The 23,974-nt window shown below is 32.7% G+C and overlaps 1 protein-coding gene across 1 annotated transcript; it reads left to right on the plus strand.

Moving 5' to 3' along the window:
- Positions 1-4,801: 4,801 nt before the first annotated feature.
- LOC18604460 (Dihydroxyacetone kinase) lies at positions 4,802-22,247 on the plus strand. The gene is made up of 20 exons (XM_018117953.2): positions 4,802-5,056; positions 5,726-5,799; positions 5,882-5,945; positions 6,632-6,744; positions 6,835-6,882; positions 7,099-7,170; positions 7,284-7,373; positions 7,644-7,817; positions 8,039-8,122; positions 9,162-9,217; positions 13,308-13,438; positions 13,512-13,604; positions 13,865-13,929; positions 14,977-15,120; positions 15,206-15,249; positions 16,143-16,226; positions 16,313-16,386; positions 16,457-16,569; positions 16,651-16,746; positions 21,781-22,247. Exons 1-20 carry the CDS (start codon positions 5,017-5,019, stop codon positions 21,904-21,906), a joined length of 1,785 nt encoding a protein of 594 aa, XP_017973442.2. The 5' UTR covers positions 4,802-5,016; the 3' UTR covers positions 21,907-22,247.
- Positions 22,248-23,974: the final 1,727 nt, after the last annotated feature.

Here is a 23,974-nt window from a genome sequence, read left to right on the forward strand (position 1 = left end):
TCCTAAGTGGCTTCAAGTACAAACATTTTACAATGGATTGTGTAGCCAAGTTAGCGACATAATTGATGCAGCTAGAGGAAGAGCTCTTATGGGAAAGACTATCGATGAAGCATATGAGCTTTTAAAATAAATGGTGTTAAACAATTACCAATGGCCATTAGAGCGATTTGCACAGAAGAGAGTAGCTGGAGTTCATGAGGTTGATGCAATCACGGCATTAACCGCACAGGTAGTTACTTTAAGTAAAAAGTTTTATTCTTTTAGTACTAATATTATTCAGAGTCCTTTTGTAGTGTGTGAACATTGTGGAGATGGACACGCCAATGATTAGTCCTAAGTAACAACATAGAAACAATTTTGTTCATTAGAAACAAACAATAAAACAACCCTATCTCTAACATTTATAATCTTGAATGGAGGAGCCATCTAAACTTCTCATGGGGAAACAACTAAGGAGCGTCAACTTTGAGGCCAAACATTCCACCTGGTTTTTGACAGCAATCAAGGGCCCATATTTCAGATAAAAAACCATCAATGGGGGAGTTGTTAATGTAGTACATGGCCAAGATAGACTCCTTCATTCAAAGTTGAGCATGCCTGTTGAGAAACCTTGAGATGCAAGTTGGACAATTGGCAAGCTCAATAAACAACAGAGCTCAAGGGAATTTGCCTAGCGATACAAAGGTAATCCAAGGAAGGAGGTTATGGAACATTTGACACATTGCAGTAGTCCTAGAGCAATTACGATTTCTATTAATTAATTTAGCAAAACTGCAACTTACATAGTCTGATAAGGAAATCCTAGCTAAAATTGACTTCTTTCTTCACCCAACTTAGCTTGACTAAAGCCTATAAAAACAACCTTTCGGAGGACTTAGAGGAGAAGAAAACATTAGATTAACAGCTGAGAGTCAAGGCAAAAAGTCATTGAAGCTGAGAAGATTTTGAAGGATTCAAGAAGACTTGGAAGATGAAGATTATAATTCTTGAGTTTATTCTTTTTTATTATTCTTTATTTTCTTAGTTTGTTTTTAATGTTTAGATTTTATTCGATGATGATGTGTGACTTGATGGGGGAACTAAATTTCTAATCTAAGATTATGATTGAACTCAATATAGAGTCTGAATTATTTATCTCTTTTTTACTTATATTTGATGGATTTAAGTTGTTTATTTTATTTTGTTCTTAATGCTTCTAATTACATGATCACCAATTAGATTGAATAGGAAACCTAGGTTAAACCTTAACGAAGGAGATTTAGGTAGACCTTGAATAAAATAACGTATGATTGAATACACTTAGTTGATTAAGTGGTTTGATTTGCATATAGGGTAGGCATACACTTGTAAGCCATACGTAGCCAGGATTAGAGCACAAACTTAATGAATCTTTCTTCAATTTAATTTGTATAGACATATAGTAAATTAATTGGGAGAAGTATTTTTATAAGAAACTCAACAAAGACTTGTAAATAATTTAGAACTCTAGGTTAGCAATTTAATCCATTAAACTGAGTTAAGAGAGAGAGACAATAATCAGATGAAGTATTGAGGGATATTATAATCTTAGGTCTGGTAGTTAAGTGAGATTTATTTAATATTTAATTTTAGTTTTAGTTTATTAGTTTAATTTTTCTTTTTTATTTTAATTGTTTGGATAAAATTATAGTGTTACAATTTTAGTAGTTAATATTAGGAATTAAACAATTCTCCGTGGAACGATACTCTACCTCATTACTATATTACTTATTAATGATACGTGCACTTGCGTGAGAAATCAACAACAGTAAACCTATCAAACATGGTAGTGACATCTTCACCCGCTTCCATTTTAAACATTTCATAATTATAGGTGAGTAAGGCAATTTTGGACTCTTTTACTTATAAAGCCCCCTCATGAATGACTTTAAAGTTTTTCTAAATCTTTTTGGCTGTTGTACAACAAAAGATTTTGTTGAATTCTAAAAGAGTAAGTGCACAATGAAGGATGTTGATAACTTTAAAGTTTGTTTAGACTTTTTTGACTTCAGCCTCAGTCCACTCAACTCTAGGCTTAGGCATTTTCTCATTAGTAACAAAACTAGGTAAGGTGGGAATATAAGATCCTTCCGTAATAACATCTCATATTTCATAGTTAAGGGCTTTAATGTATAAGGACATCCTAGTGCTTCAATATACATAATTTGATCCATCTAATAGAAGAGGTCTATTTGTGGATTGACCCCCAGCAACAATTGACTTTTGCAAAGCTATGCGGATTTTCCTTAAAGATGTTAAGCCTTAAAATTAAGAGTATGGCTCTAATACCATTTGTTGGTCCCAATGGAGTGTTAGAGGGGGTGAATAGCACTAAAAATTTTAAGCTTATCCCTTTGTGAAAGATAAAGCTTTAATTGTGTAGAGGAAAATGAATATAAAGCATTTAGTGGCCAACAAACACCAAGTAAAGAAGAGTAAAGAGATGTAGACAATGCAAAGCTATTTATAGTGGTTCGGTCCCTTTGACTTACATCCATTGCCTTGATCTTCCAATCAAGGATTTTTTACCTAACTTCATTAAACCAATGGAATTAATAGCTTCCACCAAGCTTTTGTAAGGTGAGCTTCTAACCCAAGCTCTAATCCCTTACAATAAGCTTTAGAACACTTCCCACACTCTAATTTTCTAAGAAAGGAAGAAAAAGAAGTACAACTAAGTACTTTTACAAGTCTAGATAGATTACAATCAAGCTCAAACATTTTTTCTGGATTTGAAATGAAGAACAAATGTTTTTGGTGAAGAATATTTAGCTTTTTGCTCAAAGTAGCTTTTTTCTCTTCAAATCTTCCTTCTTTGACAGTTAGAGCTTCCTTTTATACTTGGAGAGTCAAATTTTCTATCGAAGATAGTTTCTAACCATTAAAAACAACTCTGATGCACTTTTAGCCATTATTTTATTTTCTAGTGTTTAAATTCAAACAAGTAGACAATCTTCAACTAACCTATTATCGACAGCTCTAACCGATTACAACTTTTCTGTCTTGCACCATCCTACTACTGTGGTCTTTGCTCTAACCGATTACAAGAGGCTCTAACCAATTAAGAGTTCTCTATCTTCAAACTTCTTTTCTTCAACAAACTTCCTTTAATTGGTTATGGCAGGCTTTAATCAATTACAAACTTTTTGTTTTCACTTCTCTACATAATAGTCTTCCTTTAATTGGTTAGCTTTTCCCTTAATTGATTGAAGCTTTACTTTTTTCAACCATAACCAATAAAAATCAACTTTAATCGACTAGAAGATCATTTTGGCTCCCTTCAACGGTTAATTATATTTTTAAACTTGTTTTTGGCGTTTGAAGATACTAGACCTTGTGCTTAAACCAATTAACTAGACCTCTTAATCAATTAGCATATTTCTGTTTTGCTTCAACTTATCGCACAACCATGCTTTAACTAATTAAAGTCCCTTGATAATTAGCTACTAAGGTTATGTTTTTATTCATTAGTTGCTCTTTTCCTCTTAACTAATTAACTCTTCATTAAACTTAGCAAGCTCCTTAACTTACTTTTAATTAATAGTTTTGTTAAGGGTATTAAATTAAATCCTATACACTTAAATAGTGAAGTTAGACATTAATGAATGAAGAATATTTTGTTGTCATAAAAAACATATGGAGTCAACACTTATGTGTTTCTTCATAAGTGATTAAATAAAGAACTAAATTGTCATGAGCAGTATTACTACTTTTATTGTTGTCGACTGCTAGCAAAACTTTGTAATCACTTTTTAGCCATATGTACAACTTGCTTTGATACAAAAATATTATAAAATTATAAAAAAAAGTATTTTTGTATTTAGTGAAAATATTGTTTCATTACAATAAAGGGTATTTCTATCTTTTGATGAAATATTATTAAAGTTTAAATAAATATTTTTTTCTAAATCCAAAAATATTATTAAATTATAATAAAAAATTTTTTTATTTTGTGTAAATATTATTTAATTACAATAAAGGGTTTTTTCATCATTTGATGAAAATATTATTAAAGCTTTAATAAAAGGTATTTTTGTCTTTGTTACAAAATATTATGATAAAGGGTATTTTTCTATTTTGGTAAACAAATTTTTAATTACAATAAACAATATTTTTGTCTTTTGATGAACATATTATTAAATCTTAAATAAAGGAAGTTTTGTCTTTTCTCAAAAATATTATTTGATCATAATAAAAGGTATTTTTGTGTTTTTGTGAAAATATTAATTAATTACAATAAAAGATATTTTTATCCTTTGACGAAAATATTGTTAAAACTTAAATAAAAGATATTTTTGTTTTTGTGACAAAAAAATATTATTAAATGATAATAGAGGATATTTTTAAATATAATTGAATTATAATAAAAGATATTCTTATCATTTTATAAGTTATTCTTTGAGTATGTCAAACTCTTCTTAACCTCAAAATAATAATAATTTTATTTTATAAATTAAATTACATAATAATTAATTTTACTAAATAATTATTCTATTTTGTGAACTAAACTTGTTTTAAATATTCAGATCAGCTGCATATAGTATAGGTTTGATTTATATTGAATTTTCACTATTTATTTATATTCTAAATTGTTAAGGGTTTTCTTGAGCTAGTAAAGGGAGATAAAAACTATTAGAAACTTATTAATGACGGTATCTTAACTGAAAGGATAATGGTGACGTTTGTTGTGATGTATGTGTAATATCTATTTATTAGAAGAAGAAACGATTAAAAGGAGGAAAAAACAAGAAAAAGGACATTTTGGTAATTGAAGGTGAAATTTCTTCTCCGGACAAGCGACAACTTCCTAGTCCCCAGTCTTAAGCAAGAGCAAAACGGGTCTTCCATTTCAGGTGAGACTTTGCAAGTAGAGAGAGAGAGAGAGAGAGAGAGAGAGAGAGTCTCCACCCAAAAATCAAAACTCTCTCTGTCGAATTTCAAATCTGAAATTGCGAATTTAGGCAGAAAAATAAAAAGAAAAAGGAATAGTCTTCGGTTATGGCTTTTCAAGGGAAGAAGCTCATCAACAACCCTAACGGTTCGCGTCTTCCTTCTCCTTGTTTCTCACTATCTCCTCTTTCTACTACTTATGTATCGCCTCCGATCATCTGAATATATTTTTTTCTGAGAAAAAAAACCTTGAAAAAGAATTCAGTGTTTTTCCTCACTCAGTCTTCCGTTCTCTATCTCTTTATTCTTTATTCTTTATTTCAATTTTAAATTTAAGGATGGAATTGGCTGGCATTTCCAAATTCTTGTTTATTTGTGTTTGCATTGTGAAATGTGGATTTTTTTTTTTGTTTCTGTGCTGTTAGCTGTTAGATAATGGATTTATTTTATATATACTTGATCAAATAATAGTGGCTTTGCTTTACTCTCTGAGCAAATGAAATCTCAGAATTTAGGCAAGACTATTGTCTAAAATAAAAAAAAAAAGAAAAAATAATAGCTTTAGGCTCAAAGGCACAAACTATTATATCTTTTTCCTAAATTTTCTGCGGTAACTACTCTTTGGTTAGGGCTAAGTTCAATCAAGGCTTATGTTCTCTTGTTTCTCGTTAACATTCCTTTACGATGCTCTTTCTACCAAAATACACGATGTGAAATATGGAAAATAATTGGGTAACTGTTAATAGAGGGAATTGACAATTTTAGTTTTCTGTTTTATGAAAAATTATTTGTTGTTGTTTTATTATCGTGGTGGCAGATGTGGTCACTGAATTTATTGAGGGTCTTGTGGAAACCTATCCAGGACTCCAGTACTTAGATGGTTTCCCTGAGGTGATTAATTTTTCCTCCTTGCTCATGTATATTAGTGCAATGAGGCTTAATTTACACAAAATGGTAACTAGCCCGTTTGCAGGTGAAGGTTGTAATACGTGCTGATGTTTCGGGTGTGACATATGACAAGGTTGCTGTCATATCAGGTTTGGACCATTTTAAAGCTGCTAACACTTCATATCTGTTTTCTTGTGCTGGAAAATGAAAGTCAAATTCTTTACTTTGTTTCTTTTATTATCTTCATGAACTATTACGCTTCCCAGACAACTTTTTAAGCTGCAGTCACCTTTTGTCGTTTCTAATGATTTTGACAATCAATTAGTTTAACATCCTCATTGTTAGGCAACTTTAGGCACTAAACTTGTAGTTATTATTCTTTAACATTTATGCTCGAAAAATTTCCCTGACATCTGTAAGAAAATATATTAGTAACTATTCTGATTGTCCAGGACCGGTTGTGGATTAGTTGGTATGCATCATTGGGCATAAACTTTGGAGCATGCATGGTTCTGGCCTTCTTATGGTTCTCCATTCTTTTCCATTGAAATTTTAATTTCTTCCATATCACCACTTATGTTTTAACTGTATGGGGTTTATTTATGTCCATGCACATGTTACATCTTGTTTACTTTTCTTACAGCTTATGTGATTAAAACAAGAATAATTATTATAAGTGGAAAAAATGTATTGAATTTTCTGGCCTCCTCTCCTCTTGAGAGAAGAATGGTGGTCATGTCATGTGATACTGGCTGTCTTAGGACCCTTTATGGCTAATAAAAATTATGAAAACGGTGCATAGAGAACTTTTTATTTGATATAATTTTTGATGCAGGAGGTGGAAGTGGGCATGAACCTGCACATGCTGGATTTGTGGGAGAAGGGATGCTGACAGCTTCCATTTGTGGAGATGTTTTTGCATCTCCTCCGGTTGATTCAATTTTAGCTGTATGCATTCTATTTGCTATTTTTTTTGTGGTTTAAAGAACTGCCAATTATGTTAACATCTTTCCCATATTTGACTGAAATTATCATCAGGGCATTCGAGCTGTGACTGGTCCTGTGGGATGTCTTCTGATAGTTACGGTATTTTTCTTTCCTAATAAATCAGGTGATAGGTTTATATGATATCAATTGCTAGTTGGAGGTATTTAGAGCTATCAAGATGTGTGCTTTAATTTTTTGTTTTCTTTTAGAATTAACCTCTTTTTAATTACTCCTGAACACCCCCCCCCCCCCCCCCCCCCCCTGCAGCCCCTCATCTTTTAGTTCTGATTCATGTTATCATCTGGATGTGGATAGAATTATACTGGTGATCGCTTGAATTTTGGTTTGGCTGCTGAGCAAGCAAGGTCTGAAGGTTATAAAATTGAAGTATGTTTTCATGCTAAACATTTTTTTAAGACATTTTTATTTCTTTGACTTTCTGAAGCATTGTCAGGGAAAATAATATAAAAACTATTGGATGCAATTCCTTCCCTTTGCAGACTGTAATTGTTGGAGATGATTGTGCATTACCTCCACCCAGAGGCATTGCTGGACGAAGAGGTTTGGCAGGAACTATTCTTGTTAATAAGGTACTCTATCTCTGTCTGTCCATACTTGATTCCTATTAACTCAGAAAAAAGTTTTAAACTGTTAGTTGCTAGCTTGCTGTAATTATGCTGTTTGACAAAAGGCAAACTGTATTTCTATAAACTGTTAACAGGAGTTTCCATTCAATGCTGTTTATCTTAAAGGGTTGCTCTCTTTGAAAGGCTACCTTTAGAAAAGTGGCTTTTTTAAAATTAAAAATCTATTTGCAGTAAATTATTGCAATTGTTCCTCTTCCTCTTTGTGGAATACAGGTTGCTGGAGCTGCAGCTGCTGCTGGCCTTTCCCTTGCTGATGTTGCTTCAGAGGCGAAATGTGCATCTGAGATGGTTGGGACAATGGGTGTCGCATTATCTGTTTGCACATTGCCTGGTCAGGTTACATCTGACCGCTTGGGCCCAGGAAAGATGGAACTTGGTCTCGGAATTGTGAGTTACTTTTCAGTTTTCATTGCGAAATATTTTAGTGCTTATATTTCTGCAGAATCAAGTGAAAGTAGTTTTTTGTTTACTTTTATTGTTTTGAGTTGATCAGTTTTAGACTTTAGTTCTATTCGCTTAGCCTTTGACTGTTGTTCCTTGCGTTGTGCTTCTCTTTGTTTTTCTGATTTGGTTTCTATTTCAATGCTTAACAAATATTCTTCTTTCAGCATGGGGAACCTGGTGCTGCTGTGGCAGACCTCCAGCCTGTGGATGTGGTTGTTTCTCATGCTCTTAAGCAAATCTTGTCACCGGTATGTCCCAATAATGGAGCAGCAGCTTGTTTATTTTAACCCCCTGCCCTTTTACATTATACCTCTAAGGAAAACAGAATTTGTGCTACATAGATCTCATACCACTAATGGTGATGATGTCTGATAATAAGTCTACTATTGCTATTGTGAAGAAAATAGCCTTGAATTTTTTCTCAAGTAGTTCAGTATGATATTGTTATATCTCTCATTTGGTTGTTTTTTTTTTTTTTCATTATTTCATTTTTGAGGTTGAAAACTAAAGAGCCTAATTCCAATGGAAGCTATTTAAGTTTCAATTGATATTTTATACTTTTATTTGGTCTAATTGAGCCTTCCCTTTCCAATATGCCTCATTTAAGACCGATTATAGGCTGTGCTGAAGACTTGCTGTTTAATTATGGTGATGTTGTATGATAAATATGGCTTAAATCAAAATAGAAGACTATCAAAGAACCATTATATACCTAACTGAAAAAAAATAAACCAGTACCTGTTATCCTAATTTGAAAAAAATTAGAACCTTATTAGAAACTAGAAAGATAGAAAAATTTAGATATCTCTCGCTAGGCTCTTTCTCTGATTCTCTTCCCTACAGCAGCAATGGCATTCTTAACTAATGACATCTAGACTTCTAAAACTATTCAATTTGGATTATTTTAGGTTCATATATTGAAATCATGTGGCTTATGTTGGGCCATTGGGCCATATCTCATTTATTTTGAAAAACACCATGTGTATCTCTTTCACAAGATTCAAAGCTGTTACTATTATTACTTGTTCAAGGTTAGTTTCATTGATACATCATCTCTTTGCCTTTCCTGTTGTGGTTGAGACTGAAAAGGGCCTCCCACACATTGATAAAAATGCATAGCACTGCATTATATTGCCATTGAATGTTTGATTTGCCACGAGCACTGTCACCTGCCTTGGGTCACTCCCTCGACTTTCCTCTTCATAGCCATCCCACCACTGTTACCTCTTTATCATCTTCTGGTATGTATTATTTCAAATTGCAACTTAATATTTTTAATTTTTTCAGGAAACTAACTATGTTCCAATTACACGAGGCAATAGAGTGGTGCTCATGATTAATGGGTATGTATGGATATTAATTTTCTTTCTGCTGTTTTATTCTCTATTCTAATTGGTCTGTGTGGTTTTGGGCTTCAAATCTGAATCCAGTCTGTTGCTGATTTATTTTGACCTTTGGCTAGGAAATACATTAGCATTTCATGGAAAATAACTATTTGGATCATGCCCTATGCTGTTTAGACATACCATTGTGATAGGTTCCAAGGTGATGAGTCTGTAAGGGTGACCAACAAAAGAACAGTAGAGGAAAAAGATGAGGACTGAGGAATATGGCCTTGCTAGAAATAATAATACTTGGTCAACTGCAATGAGTTCACAATATACATTGTAAATAAGTTGAGTTTTTAGCCGTGTTAGATTGTTGAATATTTTTTTCTTAGCTTGGTTACAGCTGAATGTAGCTTTTGCCTTTAGCCTGGTAGGTGTTGCTTGGGCTTTAAAAATTTGATTTTAGCATCAGTTGTAAAATGGAAATCAGCTAATGCAAATTAGTATAACTGAATCTATGAATTGTTATCTTAGATGTGCACAAGAAATGGGTATGACATGATATAGACATGGCAATAAATAATATCTTTCTATGTATTTCATATACCTAAAACAATTTTAGCGTGAATGAGAACATTGATTTTTTTATTTGATTTTGAAAATGGGCTTTGCTATTTTCTTAAATTGCAGTTGATATTGGCTCTAGTGGCCTAAAACCAATGTTTTTGCTTGATTTCAGATTTTTAGTGGTGGGTTGCTATCAAAGTTTAAAGGCTAAAATAGATCTTTACTTGAACCATATTCTGGCCCATAATTACCCATATCCATTAGGCCTATAGCGGCATATAGTGCCCAAATATAAATAACCTCAGAGAGGCAAAAGCTGTTCTTGGTTTTGTCCTCCACTCTCTTGCTTCAGTTCCTGCCAGTTAGCTTTCGTTCTCTGTCTCCTTTCACTCAAATTTTGTTCTTCTTGTTCCCAACAACCCTAGATATTGCGTAGAGATTCATCAATTCCATCTGGTCATCAAAGTCGTAGATTGTACTAGCAGATCATGGTGAATAATTGATGTTGTGTGGAGTGGCATCTGTAATTGACAGGGATTTGGATCCTATGTCCTCCCCATGTCTTTCCCATATTCTTGCCGTGTCCTTCGTCTAAATATATATATATATATATATATATATATTTTTTTTTTTTTTTGCTGTCTCATCATGTTTGACATGTATCTGGCCATGTCTTAGGTGTGTCCATTTTGGACATGGACAAGCAGGGGGCTTTTCTGTGTCTGTGCTTTATAGGTTGGAAGATATTAGGAAAGGTAAATCATGAATACTAGCTTTGATTGCCTGCTCTAGATGTATGTTCTTTAGACATACTCTTTTTGTTAAGGTGCCTGAGCATAAAAAAGCATAAAATAATAATTATTTTAGGCTCCGTTTGGTTGATGCTTTTGTTATTTTCTTTTTTGCTTTTTGAAGAATTGTTATAAAGCAAAAGTAAAAGGTAAAAAACAATATCATAATTGATTTAAAATGAAGAAATAAGTAAAAAATGAATTATAACATAACTAGCGTACATAGAAGTAGATTTATGCATTTTGTAATCTAAAAAGAATTGCATATTGTGTATAATCCTTCAAAAAAAGTGGCTTTTGTATCCGCACATGCTTTTTGCTTTTTTGCTTCCGAAAGCTAAAAGCAAAAAGTAAAAGCACCAACAAATGGAGCCTTAATTTCGCTCTTCTACTTTTAATAATTAAAGTTTTTGATGTAAGAAAGCTAGGTATCTAGCGTTTATGGCAATTCTCTGGTTTGAATGCTTGAGTGAAACAGGGAAAATTGAGGATAAAGAAAAAAAGGAAGAAAATAAATCCCTAAGCTTTACACTCAGGTTTCCTTAGGAGTCACACCTAAGGTGGATCACATCACACAAAATTTACTCAATCACAATAGCAAAAAATGTTCAAAATTCTCTCACATAAGTTTTCTATCTCAAAAGAAAAGAGTACATTGGCTTCTATAGACTCCTGGAATTCCTAATACCATCAGAATTAGCAGTCTTACTTCAATAACTACTTAAAGAAATAGGGAAGACTGCAAATAGAAACCTAACAAACTTAACTTAAAATAAACCCCGATAGGATAAGGAAAACCAAAACTAAGATCCTAAATGCGAAATGCCAAATTTAACTCGAAGTCCCTTGTACTTGAAAAATAAACAGTATACCAATTAACGTAAAATAGCTTGACTAGCCGAAAATGTGGAATCTATAAAAGTTATAATCATGTCCATAAAATACAACAATGTAACAAATAGTTTAATCCCTCAAATAGTTGCTTTGCATTTTGCATTGGTTTCTGTTTTGAACATTATTCTATCTCCTAAGGCTAAATGAACTCTTATATAGTTTTACCAATTGGGGGATTCACAAATTGTTTTTCCCATCTTACTATAAGTAGCCAACACTAGTCTTCTGTGAATATAATTTGCACAAAAGTTGAGGCTTGATGGTTCGTGATATTATATGATGGATCTAATTCTCTCTCTCTCTCTCTCTCTGAAAACTTAATGGTTACTTATTAGGTGCTCCAAGTTATTCCTGTAAATATACCAACACTTTTTCGTTGTTTTTTGAATGCTGGATAATGGTAATGACACAATTAAAACCTTACTATGTAGACTGTGTTTTTGTGCAGTTTTACACTGGTTGTTAAGTATATACCGACTCATCTAAACTGACCTTGCTGCTCTTCACTGATGTGTAAAGTTGTGCTTTCTGGCTGTTTAAATAACTTGCATTTACTATGCAACTGCTCCCATTGCTGTAATTAATACATGTGTGTCAAATCATGAGCTTACTGCATAGTGTGCTTTTCCATGGTGCCAGTTTAGTGTTAAGAACTCCTGAGCTTCTAAAATCTCCACTTGGGTTGGCTCAAGTTGTTATGATTGCAATTATGTGTTTTTTCTTGTGTGTTATTTTATTTTTGTTATTATTATTTCTGAAAAGTTAGAACTTTGCAACCTGCATCATCATTGCCACTGTAATGATGGAATTGATGACTGTGTAGGGGAGAAAGTGGACAGAGTAGCTTATGAGCTGGTCTAGGTCTAGTTTGGCTTGATTTGAACTGGTTTATTTGGTTAGCTTGAGCTTGAAAATTGAGCTTGGTTATTAATAACTCTAATAAGCAAGCTTGAGTTCAGGGGTGTTTATCTTGTTTTTGTCTTTATGTGATGGAGAACATTCTTTAAGTTTTTGGAAGAATGTTGACTCTAGGCGTAAAGTTAGGAAAGAGGATTTAATTTATTAGTAGACATATTGGTTTGGTTTATTTCATTAGTTGTTATTTGGGTTTGGTGGGCTTTATTTTCCCATGGGCTTAAAACCTGGGCTTATGAAGCTTATATATATAGGTTTTCTTATGTTTGGAGATTAAATTTTGATGAATGATATTTTTGACATTGAGATATTGAGTTTATAAAATTGGAGATTTCAGATTATTCTTGAGTTTTGCTCTTTTGGGTTATTTGTTCTACATGTTTGTGAATAAAGCTCTTTTAGAAGTTCTATTTTATGTTTTTATTCTATTAGTTTAATTGCTTTTGTTTGAAATGTCTTTTTTTTTTTCTCCCATTTGAAATATTTTATTGTGATCTTCAATTGTATTTTTGTTGACTGAATTAGGTTAGAATTATGATTAAAAGATATTTAGTATTACTATTTGAAAAGAATTTGAGTAAATAAATTAGCTTGTTTAAAGCTCAGAGTTGAGGTCATTTAAAAGCTCTAATTAGGTTCATTTGTTTAAACAAATTGAGCTCAAACTCAATAAGAACCTAAACTCAATTTCCAAATTTTAGGCTTAATAAAAGCTTGAGCTTGATGAATTAACAAATTGAGCTCAAACTCAATACGAACTTAAACTCAATTTCCAAATTTTAGGCTTAATAAAAGCTGGAGTTCGATCAATTGCTTAAATGATCTCCCTAGTCAAGCTTGGCTTGGCTCAAGTATGCATTCCTGTGCATTTATGTACTGTAGTAGTTTTTGTCCATGTCTTTTCGTTATCATCATTTTAAAGATCTTTTAATATGCAGCTTAGGTGCCACTCCTGTGATGGAGCTGATGATTGCAGCTGGAAAGACTGTCCCTAAATTGCAGCTGGAATTTGGACTTGCCGTTGAAAGAGTGTATACAGGATCATTTATGACCTCTCTTGATATGGCAGGTTTGTTCTTGTTGATAAATTTTTTTTTGTTTATTAGTAGTATTGTTCTTTATCAGTACAATGTTTCTTTCAGGATTTTCAATCTCTATAATGAAGGCAGATCAAACTCTGTTGCAACGCCTGGATGCTCCCACTAAGGCTCCTAATTGGCCTGTTGGTTCTGCTGGTCTGTGAATGTGTTAGAATATTGACACTTCTTGTTTATGTCTCCTCATTTCACTTGTCTAAAGATGCATAAGGAAGAAATTTGAGTGGTGTTAAACCTCATATTTTGCATCACATATTTATGAATTGCACTGCTGCAAAGATAATCTTAACCTTTTATTGCAATGGTTAAAACAGTTAACCACACTAGATTGAAAATTAAAAATAAAGTTCAATGGCAATTTGGGGTTCACTAAGCTTAAATGCTGTGTTTTCTTGTAGGTAATCGTCCACCTGCCAAGATTCCTGTCCCACTGCCACCATCTCGTTCAATGAAGAGTGAGGAGGTTGGTTGCAGGAATTATTGATTATCATAAAGGGGTATATTGTGAATGGACAGGTCATATATTATAGATAAATCTTCTAATTAAAGGCTAGATTTACATTTAATTAACATCTCTTTCCAGGCAGAATGTAGATATTAGTTTTTTAGTTGCCATTACTAGACAGTTTAACTTCATTTCTAGTCATTGATGTTGTTATTGATAGATGTAGACAACACTGCATGACATATGCACAATCTTTGACTTGCTAGGTAGGCTATGGAAAAGTATAATAGCAATACTAACAGTAGAAGAGAATGAAATGACATCATATTAAATTTCTCAGTATGTACGAAAAAGAAATTTCTTATTATGCGGTTTTATGTTCTGTTGATGATACATCACAAATTGGGAAAGGTGCCTTCTTGTCCCCCTAGTCCACAAAATAACAAAACATAATATGGATTTACACTGGTTAAAATGTTGTCATGGCCGAGAAATTAATCCATGGATAATCCTCTGGATCTGTTGGAATAGCCTAGGAAGCTCCTATGGCTGATGCTAAACTTTTTTTGAGTTAAAATAAAATAATTTCACAAATAGACTGTGGGTGTTTTATTGTCTGAAGAAGGAAAAAAGGAACTAAAGCAGAAGAAAGAAAAAAGGAAAAAAAATGAATGAACATTAGTTAGTGATGAAATACAATCCCTTAGGACACAATCCTGTGGTTACATTCTTTTTGGTACCTGAACTGTGTATTCCATGTGGGGAGGTGGGTTGTTAATATGTGTTAAAATAGCAAATACTTTTGATGCCTCAGGTTTTTGGGGTGCTAAGTTTTTGGGGCATATGACCTTGTTAAGAGCTGTTGGCTATGAAACAAAGCAGTTTCTGATTGTGTTTAACTGGCATCTTACTATCACCAAAAAGAAAAATGAAAATGGAATGCCTCAAAAATGAAATGAGAAAAAAGAAAAAAAGAGGAGAAAATGGATTTTGGGGAGGGGTTGGGGAGGGGGGGATTGGAGGAAATCCTTCATTAAGCTGACCCTTCTTGTTTGTTTCTGGTAGTCATTAAGTCGGCCGCTGCAGCTTAGTGAACAGGGCCGTGTACTTGAAGTAGCTATTGAGGCAGCGGCAAATGCAGTAATCGATATGAGGGACAGTTTGAATGACTGGGATAGCAAAGTAGGTGACGGTGACTGTGGGTCAACAGTAAGTCGTACACTGTCTTAATCCATCCTTTAGCTTTTGGTTCACAGTTTCTTGCATGCTATGCATGATTAATTTGCTTTTGCAGATGTACAGAGGTGCAACAGCAATCCTTGATGATATGAAAAAATAGTATGCCCTTTCTCCAACAATTTTATGTTTCTTTTGTTGCTTGAATAGAGGAAATTGTCCTACCATAGTAGTTGTGGCAGTCCCAGGCCAGAATGCTAGGACATATGTGTAATTGTTATGCAGGCTGTCTGCCCACCATTGCAATTGGTTTTAAGATTGCTGGACATGTATAACTTTTTGACGGACTGTCAGAGGTGTTAATGGGTCATTACCTTAGACATGTACGAAGGGGTATATTTAGCTTTGATTTTAAAAGGTTGCTAATAATACCAAGTAGTATATATATTTTAAGACTTCCTCAATGTGGGCTGACATGGCCTGCTTGTAGATCTTATTCTTGTTTCACAACTATTGGATTGGATTTAAAAATAGTGATGTACATGCAAACTAATTATGTATTTCACTTGTTATTGTAGCTTTTGTATTAGTGTCATTAGAATGCTAAGAAAAATAGTGATGTACATGCAAACTAATTATGTAATTCAATTGTTATTATAGACTTTGTATTAGTGTCATTACAACGCTAAGAAGAATTCCAGGAAAATTGTTGTTTGAGATGCTTCAAAGTCTTCGATGCCCATAATTCTACAGAGGATATTTACCCGAAGAGATATATTAATGTATAAAATTATTGTAGTCAAACAGTCATCTGGAATTTCAAGCTTTGTTGTTATTTCTTTGTTTGTCAGCTCTGTTGTAATTAGTTGTGTTGCTATTATTAGCACAATAGTTCAATTGCAGAAGTCATGCAATCATTGATGACTATCAGCTTTAAATCCTGTTGTTTTAATACGTAACAATGCTTTTGCACTTCATTGATTATCATTCCAACAAAATATTTTCATTCTTTTCTTGATGATCTTACTTGATGAATCATCTTCATCTGTTTTCAGTTATCCTCTGAATGATGCTGCTGAAACAGTGAATGAAATTGGATCATCTGTTAGAAGAGCTATGGGAGGAACGAGTGGAGTCTTGTAATTTACTGGCCTGTTCTCTGTGCTTGATTTATACTTAACAAATAACCAGAAATATAAACTCTTGAGATATCTCTTTTGAACAGATACACTATATTTTGTAAGGCAGCATATGCACGGTTGAAAGCAAACTTGGATTCAACTGTCACAGCAAAGCAATGTGAGATGATGCTTTCAATCTGAAAGACTTTCTGATTTAAACACCTTGACTTAATGACTTTTGATTTCAGGGGCTGAAGGACTTGAAGCTGCCATTGATGCAGTCAGTAAATACGGTGGGGCTAGTGCTGGTTATCGTACATTATTGGATGCCCTTATTCCTGCATTAGCAGTTCTTAAGGAGGTTGTATAAAACAACTGCCTCTCTTTGCTCTTTTTGTTATGTGGTCTAAGATTTCCCGCTAATTTTATGTTTCGGAAGCAGAGATTAAGTGCCGGTGCTGATCCTTCCACTGCTTTTGTCGTCTCATCTGAAGCAGCATTAGAAGGAGCTGAATCAACTAAAGACATGCAGGCACAGGTTGCTGTATCATTTTGCCTTTGCTTATGTAGTATTTAGGATTCTGATTGCAGTAGGCTGTTCTTCTTGGTTGGCAGTTCTTGGGTATATAATTCTATTAAAATGCTGTGGTGTTGCATGCTACATCTCAAAATTCATGCTAAAGTAGGAAGCTCTTTCAAATTCTACAAACTGAAAATAGAACTCTAAATATATAGAAGAAATTGACTAAAAGTAGAATAGAATCTGCAATTAAAACTCTAAATATATACAAGAAACTGACTACAAATAGGATAGATGAGATCACTATTGTTTTGCAGGTGTTTTTCTTTAAGCTAAAATGCTAAATATGTTCCTGAACTTCCTCACTTTACCTAAATAAGTCCATAGATTTTTATTGTATCCAAATAAGCCTATACCCTATAATTTGTACCTGGATTTGACAAAAAGATGTTATGCATATCATGTGATCTTATCGGTCATTAGGTCCATGGCCAGCTGGCATCTTCTGTATGCATAGTGGACATTGATGTGGTTTTTTTGATGTGTTAAAATTAGTTTTTTTTTGTTTAAAAAATTATTTGTTGAAATTAGTTGAGTGGGAAAATTTTTTGCTTGAAACGTGGTCATTTGAGTTAACGTGGTGATGTAGCCGAAAGGTTTAGGGCAATTAGAACTCAACAATTAGGGTTAGAATAGGTTTGATTGTGTTGGAACAATAAAAAGATAATTGGGTTTTCAAAGAAACCTCTTGAATAAATATTCAAAATAACAAAAGATAATAATAATCTTCTATCTAGATACTTATTTATAATAGTTAAGATAAATCCTAATCAAATAGTAATTCTAATCCTAAATAAAGACTTAAAGTACTAAAATTCTAATAAAGATAGGAAAAAGAATCTCAAACTAAATAAATAAAATAAAATCCTAAACTAATTAAAATACTAAATAAATTTTCATATGCGCCTGCATCAGTCCCCTCGGGTCAGAAAAGACTCGACTCCGACGAGTAGGCCTTGACATACTCCTTATAGATGTCGGGATCCACTCGTTTCAATTCTTCTTCTGCAATCCAAGTGCTTTCATTAGCAGGTTTCCCAAGCCATTTCACTAAAAATCGTCTATACGGATTCCCTTGTCTAGATTGAACCTCTTTTACATCTAGCACATCCTCAATAACTTCAACCTTAGCAATTGGAAGGTGCTGAATTTGAGCGTCTATGGTAGATGCAGTTCCATCACATCCATCAAATGGATACAAGTCCAAAACATTGAAAATAGGACTGATTTGTAACTCAGGTGATAACTCAATTAAATAGGCATTTGAACTGATTTTCTTTAGCACCTTACAAGGTCCAAACTTTCTAGACTTGAGTTTGTGATAAGTACCCTTAGGAAATCTTTCTTGCCTCAAGTGCACAAGTACTTGATCACCTTCCTCAAATTCCTGCTTGCGACGATGTTGATTTGCTGTAAAAGAATATTCTGCATTGCTGGCCTTTAAAGCAGCCTTTACCTCTTCATGAATTTTCCGAATATGATCAGCAAATAACTCTCCTTCATTACTCACTCTAGCTTCTTGTGGTAGGGGTACTAAATCTAGCACATGTTGAGGTTTTAACCCATATGCAGCCTCAAATGGTGTCTTCTTTATGCTTCTATTGACAGAATTGTTGTAAGCAAATTCAGCTTGGGTTATGACTAAATCTCAAGTCTTTGGGTTATTTTGAATAAGACATCTTAACATGTTACCCAAACTTCGATTCACAACTTCTGTTTGACCATCTGTTTACGGATGGCAAGTACTAGAATACTTCAACTCTGTCCCAAATTTCCTCCACAAAGTTCTCCAAAAATGTCCCATAAACTTCATATCTCTATCAGAAACAATGGAAGTTGGAATTCCATGTAATCTTACAACCTCACGAAAGAATAATTCAGCAATATGAGTTGCATCAGAAGTCCTAAAACACGGAATAAAATGTGCCATTTTTGAAAACCGATCCACCACCACAAAGATAGAATCAAATCCTTTTGCTGTCTTTGGAAGTCCCAAAACAAAATCCATACTCAAATGAATCCAAGGTGCATCTGGCTCAGGTAAAGGAACATATAAACCAGTGTTTTGAGCACTGCCTTTACCAAATAAACAAGCTGGACATCTTTTCACCAACCTCTCCACATCTCGGCGCATTTTTGGCCAATAATAACGATCAGCCACCATTGCCAAAGTCTTGTCTCTGTCAAAATGTCCTCCTAAACCATTCCCATGAAGTTCTCTAATGATTTGCTCCCTTAAAGATCCTTCTGGAATGCACAACTGGTTACCTTTGAATAAATAATCTTCGTGCAACCTATAAGGTAAATTTTCAGCTTGTAATGAACCCTGAAAATCAGCTATTATCTTGCTGAAATAAGAATCAGAACTATACTGATTTTTAAGGTCTTCAAATCCTGTGACTTGAGTGCTCATAACTGATAACATTTTACATCGCCTACTCAAAGCATCAGCCACAGTATTAGACTGCCCAGATTTATATTTTAAAGAGAAATTAAATTCATTGAGAAAAGAACTCCACTTAGCATGTTGGTTACTAAGCTTTTTCTGCAAATGCAAATACCTTAAAGCTTGATGGTCAGAATAAACAGCAAACTCACGATAAGCCAAGTAGTGCTGCCAATGACGAATGGCCCTTACCAAAGCATAAAACTCTAAGTCATAAGTTGAATAACGTCGTCTAGAGTCTGTCAACTTTTCACTAAAAAACTCTATAGGCCTTCCATCTTGACTAAGAACTGCTCCAATTCCTACATGTGAAGCATCACACTCAACAACAAATAACTTCTCAAAATCTGCTCTGATACCACTTGATGTAGCCGAAAGGTTTAAGGCAATTAGAACTCAACAATTAGGGCTAGAATAGGGTTGATTGTGTTGGAACAATAAAAAGATAATTGGGTTTTCAAAGAAACCTCTTGAATAAATATTCAAAATAATAAAAGATGATAATAATAATCTTCTACCTAAAGTTAAGATAAATCCTAATCAAATAGTAATTCTAATCCTAAATAAAGACTTAAAGTACTAAAATTCTAATAAAGATAGGAAAAAGAATCTCAAACTAAATAAATAAAATAAAATCCTAAACTAATTAAAATACTAAATAAATTTTCATATGCGCCTGCATCACGTGGTCATGTGATCTTAGCCAATTTCACCACATTTGAATATCCATGTCATGTTATGAATGTGAAAGATCTCAGTTGACCGTGAGCCTAAAGGCCATTAAGGTCAAGTGACATTTTTCCATCAACATAGGGGTTTATCTAAGTAAAAATCTAGAATAGGAACTTATTCTGAGTACAATAAAAAGGTAAGGTTTATTTTGTTTTTTGAAAAATTTGGGATAATTCAGGGCCTTATTAAGCACTTTTAGTTTTTCTTTTTCCTTGTTCCTTTTGGGAGAGTTTCTTGTCTGCTTTTTCTGAGTTTTACTTTGGCCTTTGGGTACAAAAAAAAGTGTCAGGGTTAGTGCTATTTAATCAAAGGTTTAAGTTCGGATATAGTTGCTGCACTTTTTCGACATTTGATTTGGTCTCTAAACTTTAATTTCTTAAAATCACAATTTGTGCTTTCAAATTTCTCCAACCAAGAAAAATTCTATAACACCCAATAAAACTACAAGACTGAATTCTAACAAAATATTACATAGGATAAATTTTTTTAATAGGTTGCCTAAGCTAATTTAGATCTGTTTGGTTAATGTTTCCTGCTTCCTATTTTGTGTTTTCTATTTCGACTAATTTTATTTTGTTTTAGTTTTAAAAATTTGAAAGCAAAATGCATGTTTGATGTTTGGTAAGCAGCCTCATTCCATGTTGAAAAAAAAAAAAAAAGAATGATGTTATTGCAAACATAATAATTCAATATAGAAGTAAACTATTAAAAAATTAATAATAAATAATAACATGATGTAATATAATAGATTCTGATAAATTTATAAATTGGTGTAATATATTCTATCATGTTATTACTTATTTTCTATGAAAAATCTTTCATATGTTTCATTTTAATAATAATAATAGTAGTAGTAGTAATTAACTATTAAACAATAAGTTGGCCCAAAGTTTAAATGTTAACATAATGTATTATATGTTAAACATTATAATAAAACATGAAGACATAGCCTTTAATTGTTAAATATCAAATATTACAATATGTTATTTATTTAGGTATTATAGTGCTTATTATATCTAATATATCAATAAATTTATAAAGTAATTTAGTTTTAAATATATTGTATTGATAAATATAGTTTCAAAATAATTGAATACTATACTGTAAAATATAATTATATAAAATCATATTATATTTTGTTTGATTTGCATTATATTTATAAATGGTTACAATACTATATTGAATATGAAATGTTTTTATATGGTTTTAATTTATATTTAATACTTTATATTGTTTTGATTTTTAATATTTGTAACCTAAGTCTATGCTGATTTTGACATTTATTGTTAAACTATACATTTTATTGGTTTTATAAGTTTATGTTAAATTAAATATTATTATAAATTTATTCTTAAATTAGTTTAGTCAATGGTTTTTTATTATAAAAATTTAATCTTGATACATGGGCATTACTCACCTACTTATAAATAATATAAGAGATGCAGATATTGCTTTTGAAACAATCTTTTTTTTTTTGTTTTCATTGTGGGAATAGATAACTCGTTTTCTACTACTGTTTAAAATACCTGGAACCTAGAAAGAATATGGGAAGCAAAAATGATATCAAACAACACCTTAGATTTCATTGAAACACACTTAGAGGATCTAACAACATCTGAAGATTGATGGATTTTTCTTTGCTATAGAAGCCATTTGGTCATCTATTTATGGTTGTACATAATTTGAGATGCAAGCTGTTGATGGATACTGCTTTTGTATGCTTGTTTTGATGCCTTAGCAAAATATCCACAAGACCATATGCTGTTTTATTGTCTGTTTGTTTGTTTGGAGATCTGATGGCATAGCTGATGTAGGCTGGGCGGTCGAGCTATGTCTCCGTAGGTATACTTTCAACAGTTCCAGATCCCGGTGCAATGGCAGCAGCTGTGTGGTACAGAGCAGCAGCTTTGGCTGTGAAGGATAAATATCGAGCTTCATGAACTGATGTATCAAAATTTTATTCTCATCTTCCATTACAGTTCATGTGCCCTTTTTGCTGCAGATTGACCAATCCAAGTTTTGTTTATGATTAATACTACCAGATGGCTTTCCGCATATGCATTTTTTTTTTGGGTGCATAAAGCTGAGAGAGCAAGTTTCATCCATACATATCATTGAATATTGAATGTTTTCGGAAAATGTAAATTCAACATCTAAATAGAGTTATTCAAAATAATATTTATGTTGTAATTTGCATGGGTCAAATCTTGTCTTCTGATGGCCTTCGTTGACAGGTGTGTCACTGCTTTATTTCAATATAATTGAGTTTTTCCGAATCTTATATCATGGAAGCATAATGTTGCATGATTTTAGGTCAAGTATTTGATTTGCTACAAAATGAAACTGCGCTTCTGATAGAACTACTAGCACCTATTTGAAGTCTGATTTTGCTGGATGACCATATATACATTCTAAGTTTATCAGAAAGGGTCGATTCTGGTATGTTTTATTGCTCCTTGGGTTAGTAGACAAATCTTTTCAGAAAAAAAAGAAAAAAACAAAAGATGCATCTTTGAACCTTCGGCATTGTTTTAGTGGAGGAAAAGTTGAATGAGTTTTCAGGTATTATTTATTATCATTTTTTTTTTCATTTATGTAAAGATTAGGTTATGAATTACGATCGTGAAAAGAAAGTTTTCTGTTTGTTATTATCGATTCAGAGATGACAATGGGATTTAGTTGAATTGGTTTTGGATTGAGTTTTATGAGGTTCAAGTTATTTTTTCATTTTAAATTGAATATTAATTTTTCAAACGATACAATAGTATTAACAATAAAATATCTTATTTTTTTCTTATTTTGAGTTTAAATTATATTAAGATCATCTTAAAATAAAACAATGTCGCAACGTAATTTTTAAAGATATATATAATTAATATCATATGTTCACTCTTATCATGTTAGGTCCTGTCAAATCATTGTAACCTTGGTTAGAGATTAATAATTAACTTAAGGTATTTTAAGTATCTCATATTTAAAAGTAGATATTGAATGCTCAATCATTAATTTTATTTAAAATAGTGTCTTAATAAGCTATTTTTCTTTCTTGCAAACCAAATAAATTTTGTAGTTTCTCTTCGAATGACTCTTTTTACCAAAATGATGGCAAAGGTTATCCCTTTTTATGCTGCAGGTACACTCTTGGGCCTTGGCGACAAAGTCCTTTGCTTTCTTTCTCTTCATCTTCCTTGTTGACTTCTTTTTTAATTTGGAAGCTCTTTTCTTTTGTGATGAATTTCTCAACTATGTCCAACATATTCAACAATGAGGGCAAGCTAGCTTCCGATCTATTAATAAGAAAGTTCATCATGAATTGTGAAAATTTATCTATTAGAGATTATAGAACTAAGTCAACACAAAACTCATGGTCCATGACAATTTAGACGCCTTGATAGAACTATCTTTTACCATTTTACAAAAGAAAAGTTCCTTTGACGCCTCATACCTTTCAGTATGACTCTTCTTATCAAAAAAGTTTTTTAAGTGTAAAATCATGATTTGAGCATCTATATTCTCGTGCTATTTCTGCAATTCACAAGTCATGCTAGCAAGTATATCACATGTTGCCAAATCATCATCATCCTTATGAGTCTACCACTTCCAAGACCTTATCATCGATGCCTTCAACAAAGACTGGAGGAACAACATTCTCAAGGATATATGTTTGCTTTACAATTGATCCTTATTTTGAAATGACGAAAGTCAAATGACCAAAATATGAGGGGTTAAATGTATTAAGACTTCACAAAATCCCTTAGGCGTTTAAAAGAAAAATGACTTGCGCAAAGACCCAATAGGCATAGCCCACCAGGCCCTAGCAAGCCTTCTTGTATGAACCTGTACATTAGTCGATGTATCATCCATACTCCCTTTTTAAGATCTATAAATCATAATGTTCAAATAATTACTTCATTGAAATCAATCCATAAAATCCAGGTATATACTCATAATGGTATTCATTAATCGGAATATACATAAATAGTTTGCCAAATGATTCTTAGCAAGTTA

Source organism: Theobroma cacao, chromosome 3 (genome assembly GCF_053813885.1).
Source record: "Theobroma cacao isolate CCN51 chromosome 3, ASM5381388v1, whole genome shotgun sequence".
NCBI lineage: Eukaryota > Viridiplantae > Streptophyta > Magnoliopsida > Malvales > Malvaceae > Theobroma > Theobroma cacao.

Coding starts and splice junctions, on each gene's coding strand:
- LOC18604460 (XM_018117953.2), top strand. CDS start 5,017: ATGGCTTTTCAAGGGAAGAAGCTCATCAACAACCCTAACG. Junction 13,930..14,976: donor GTTCAATGAAGAGTGAGGAG/GTTGGTTGCAGG, acceptor TGTTTCTGGTAG/TCATTAAGTCGGCCGCTGCA. Junction 16,747..21,780: donor CTAAAGACATGCAGGCACAG/GTTGCTGTATCA, acceptor TAGCTGATGTAG/GCTGGGCGGTCGAGCTATGT.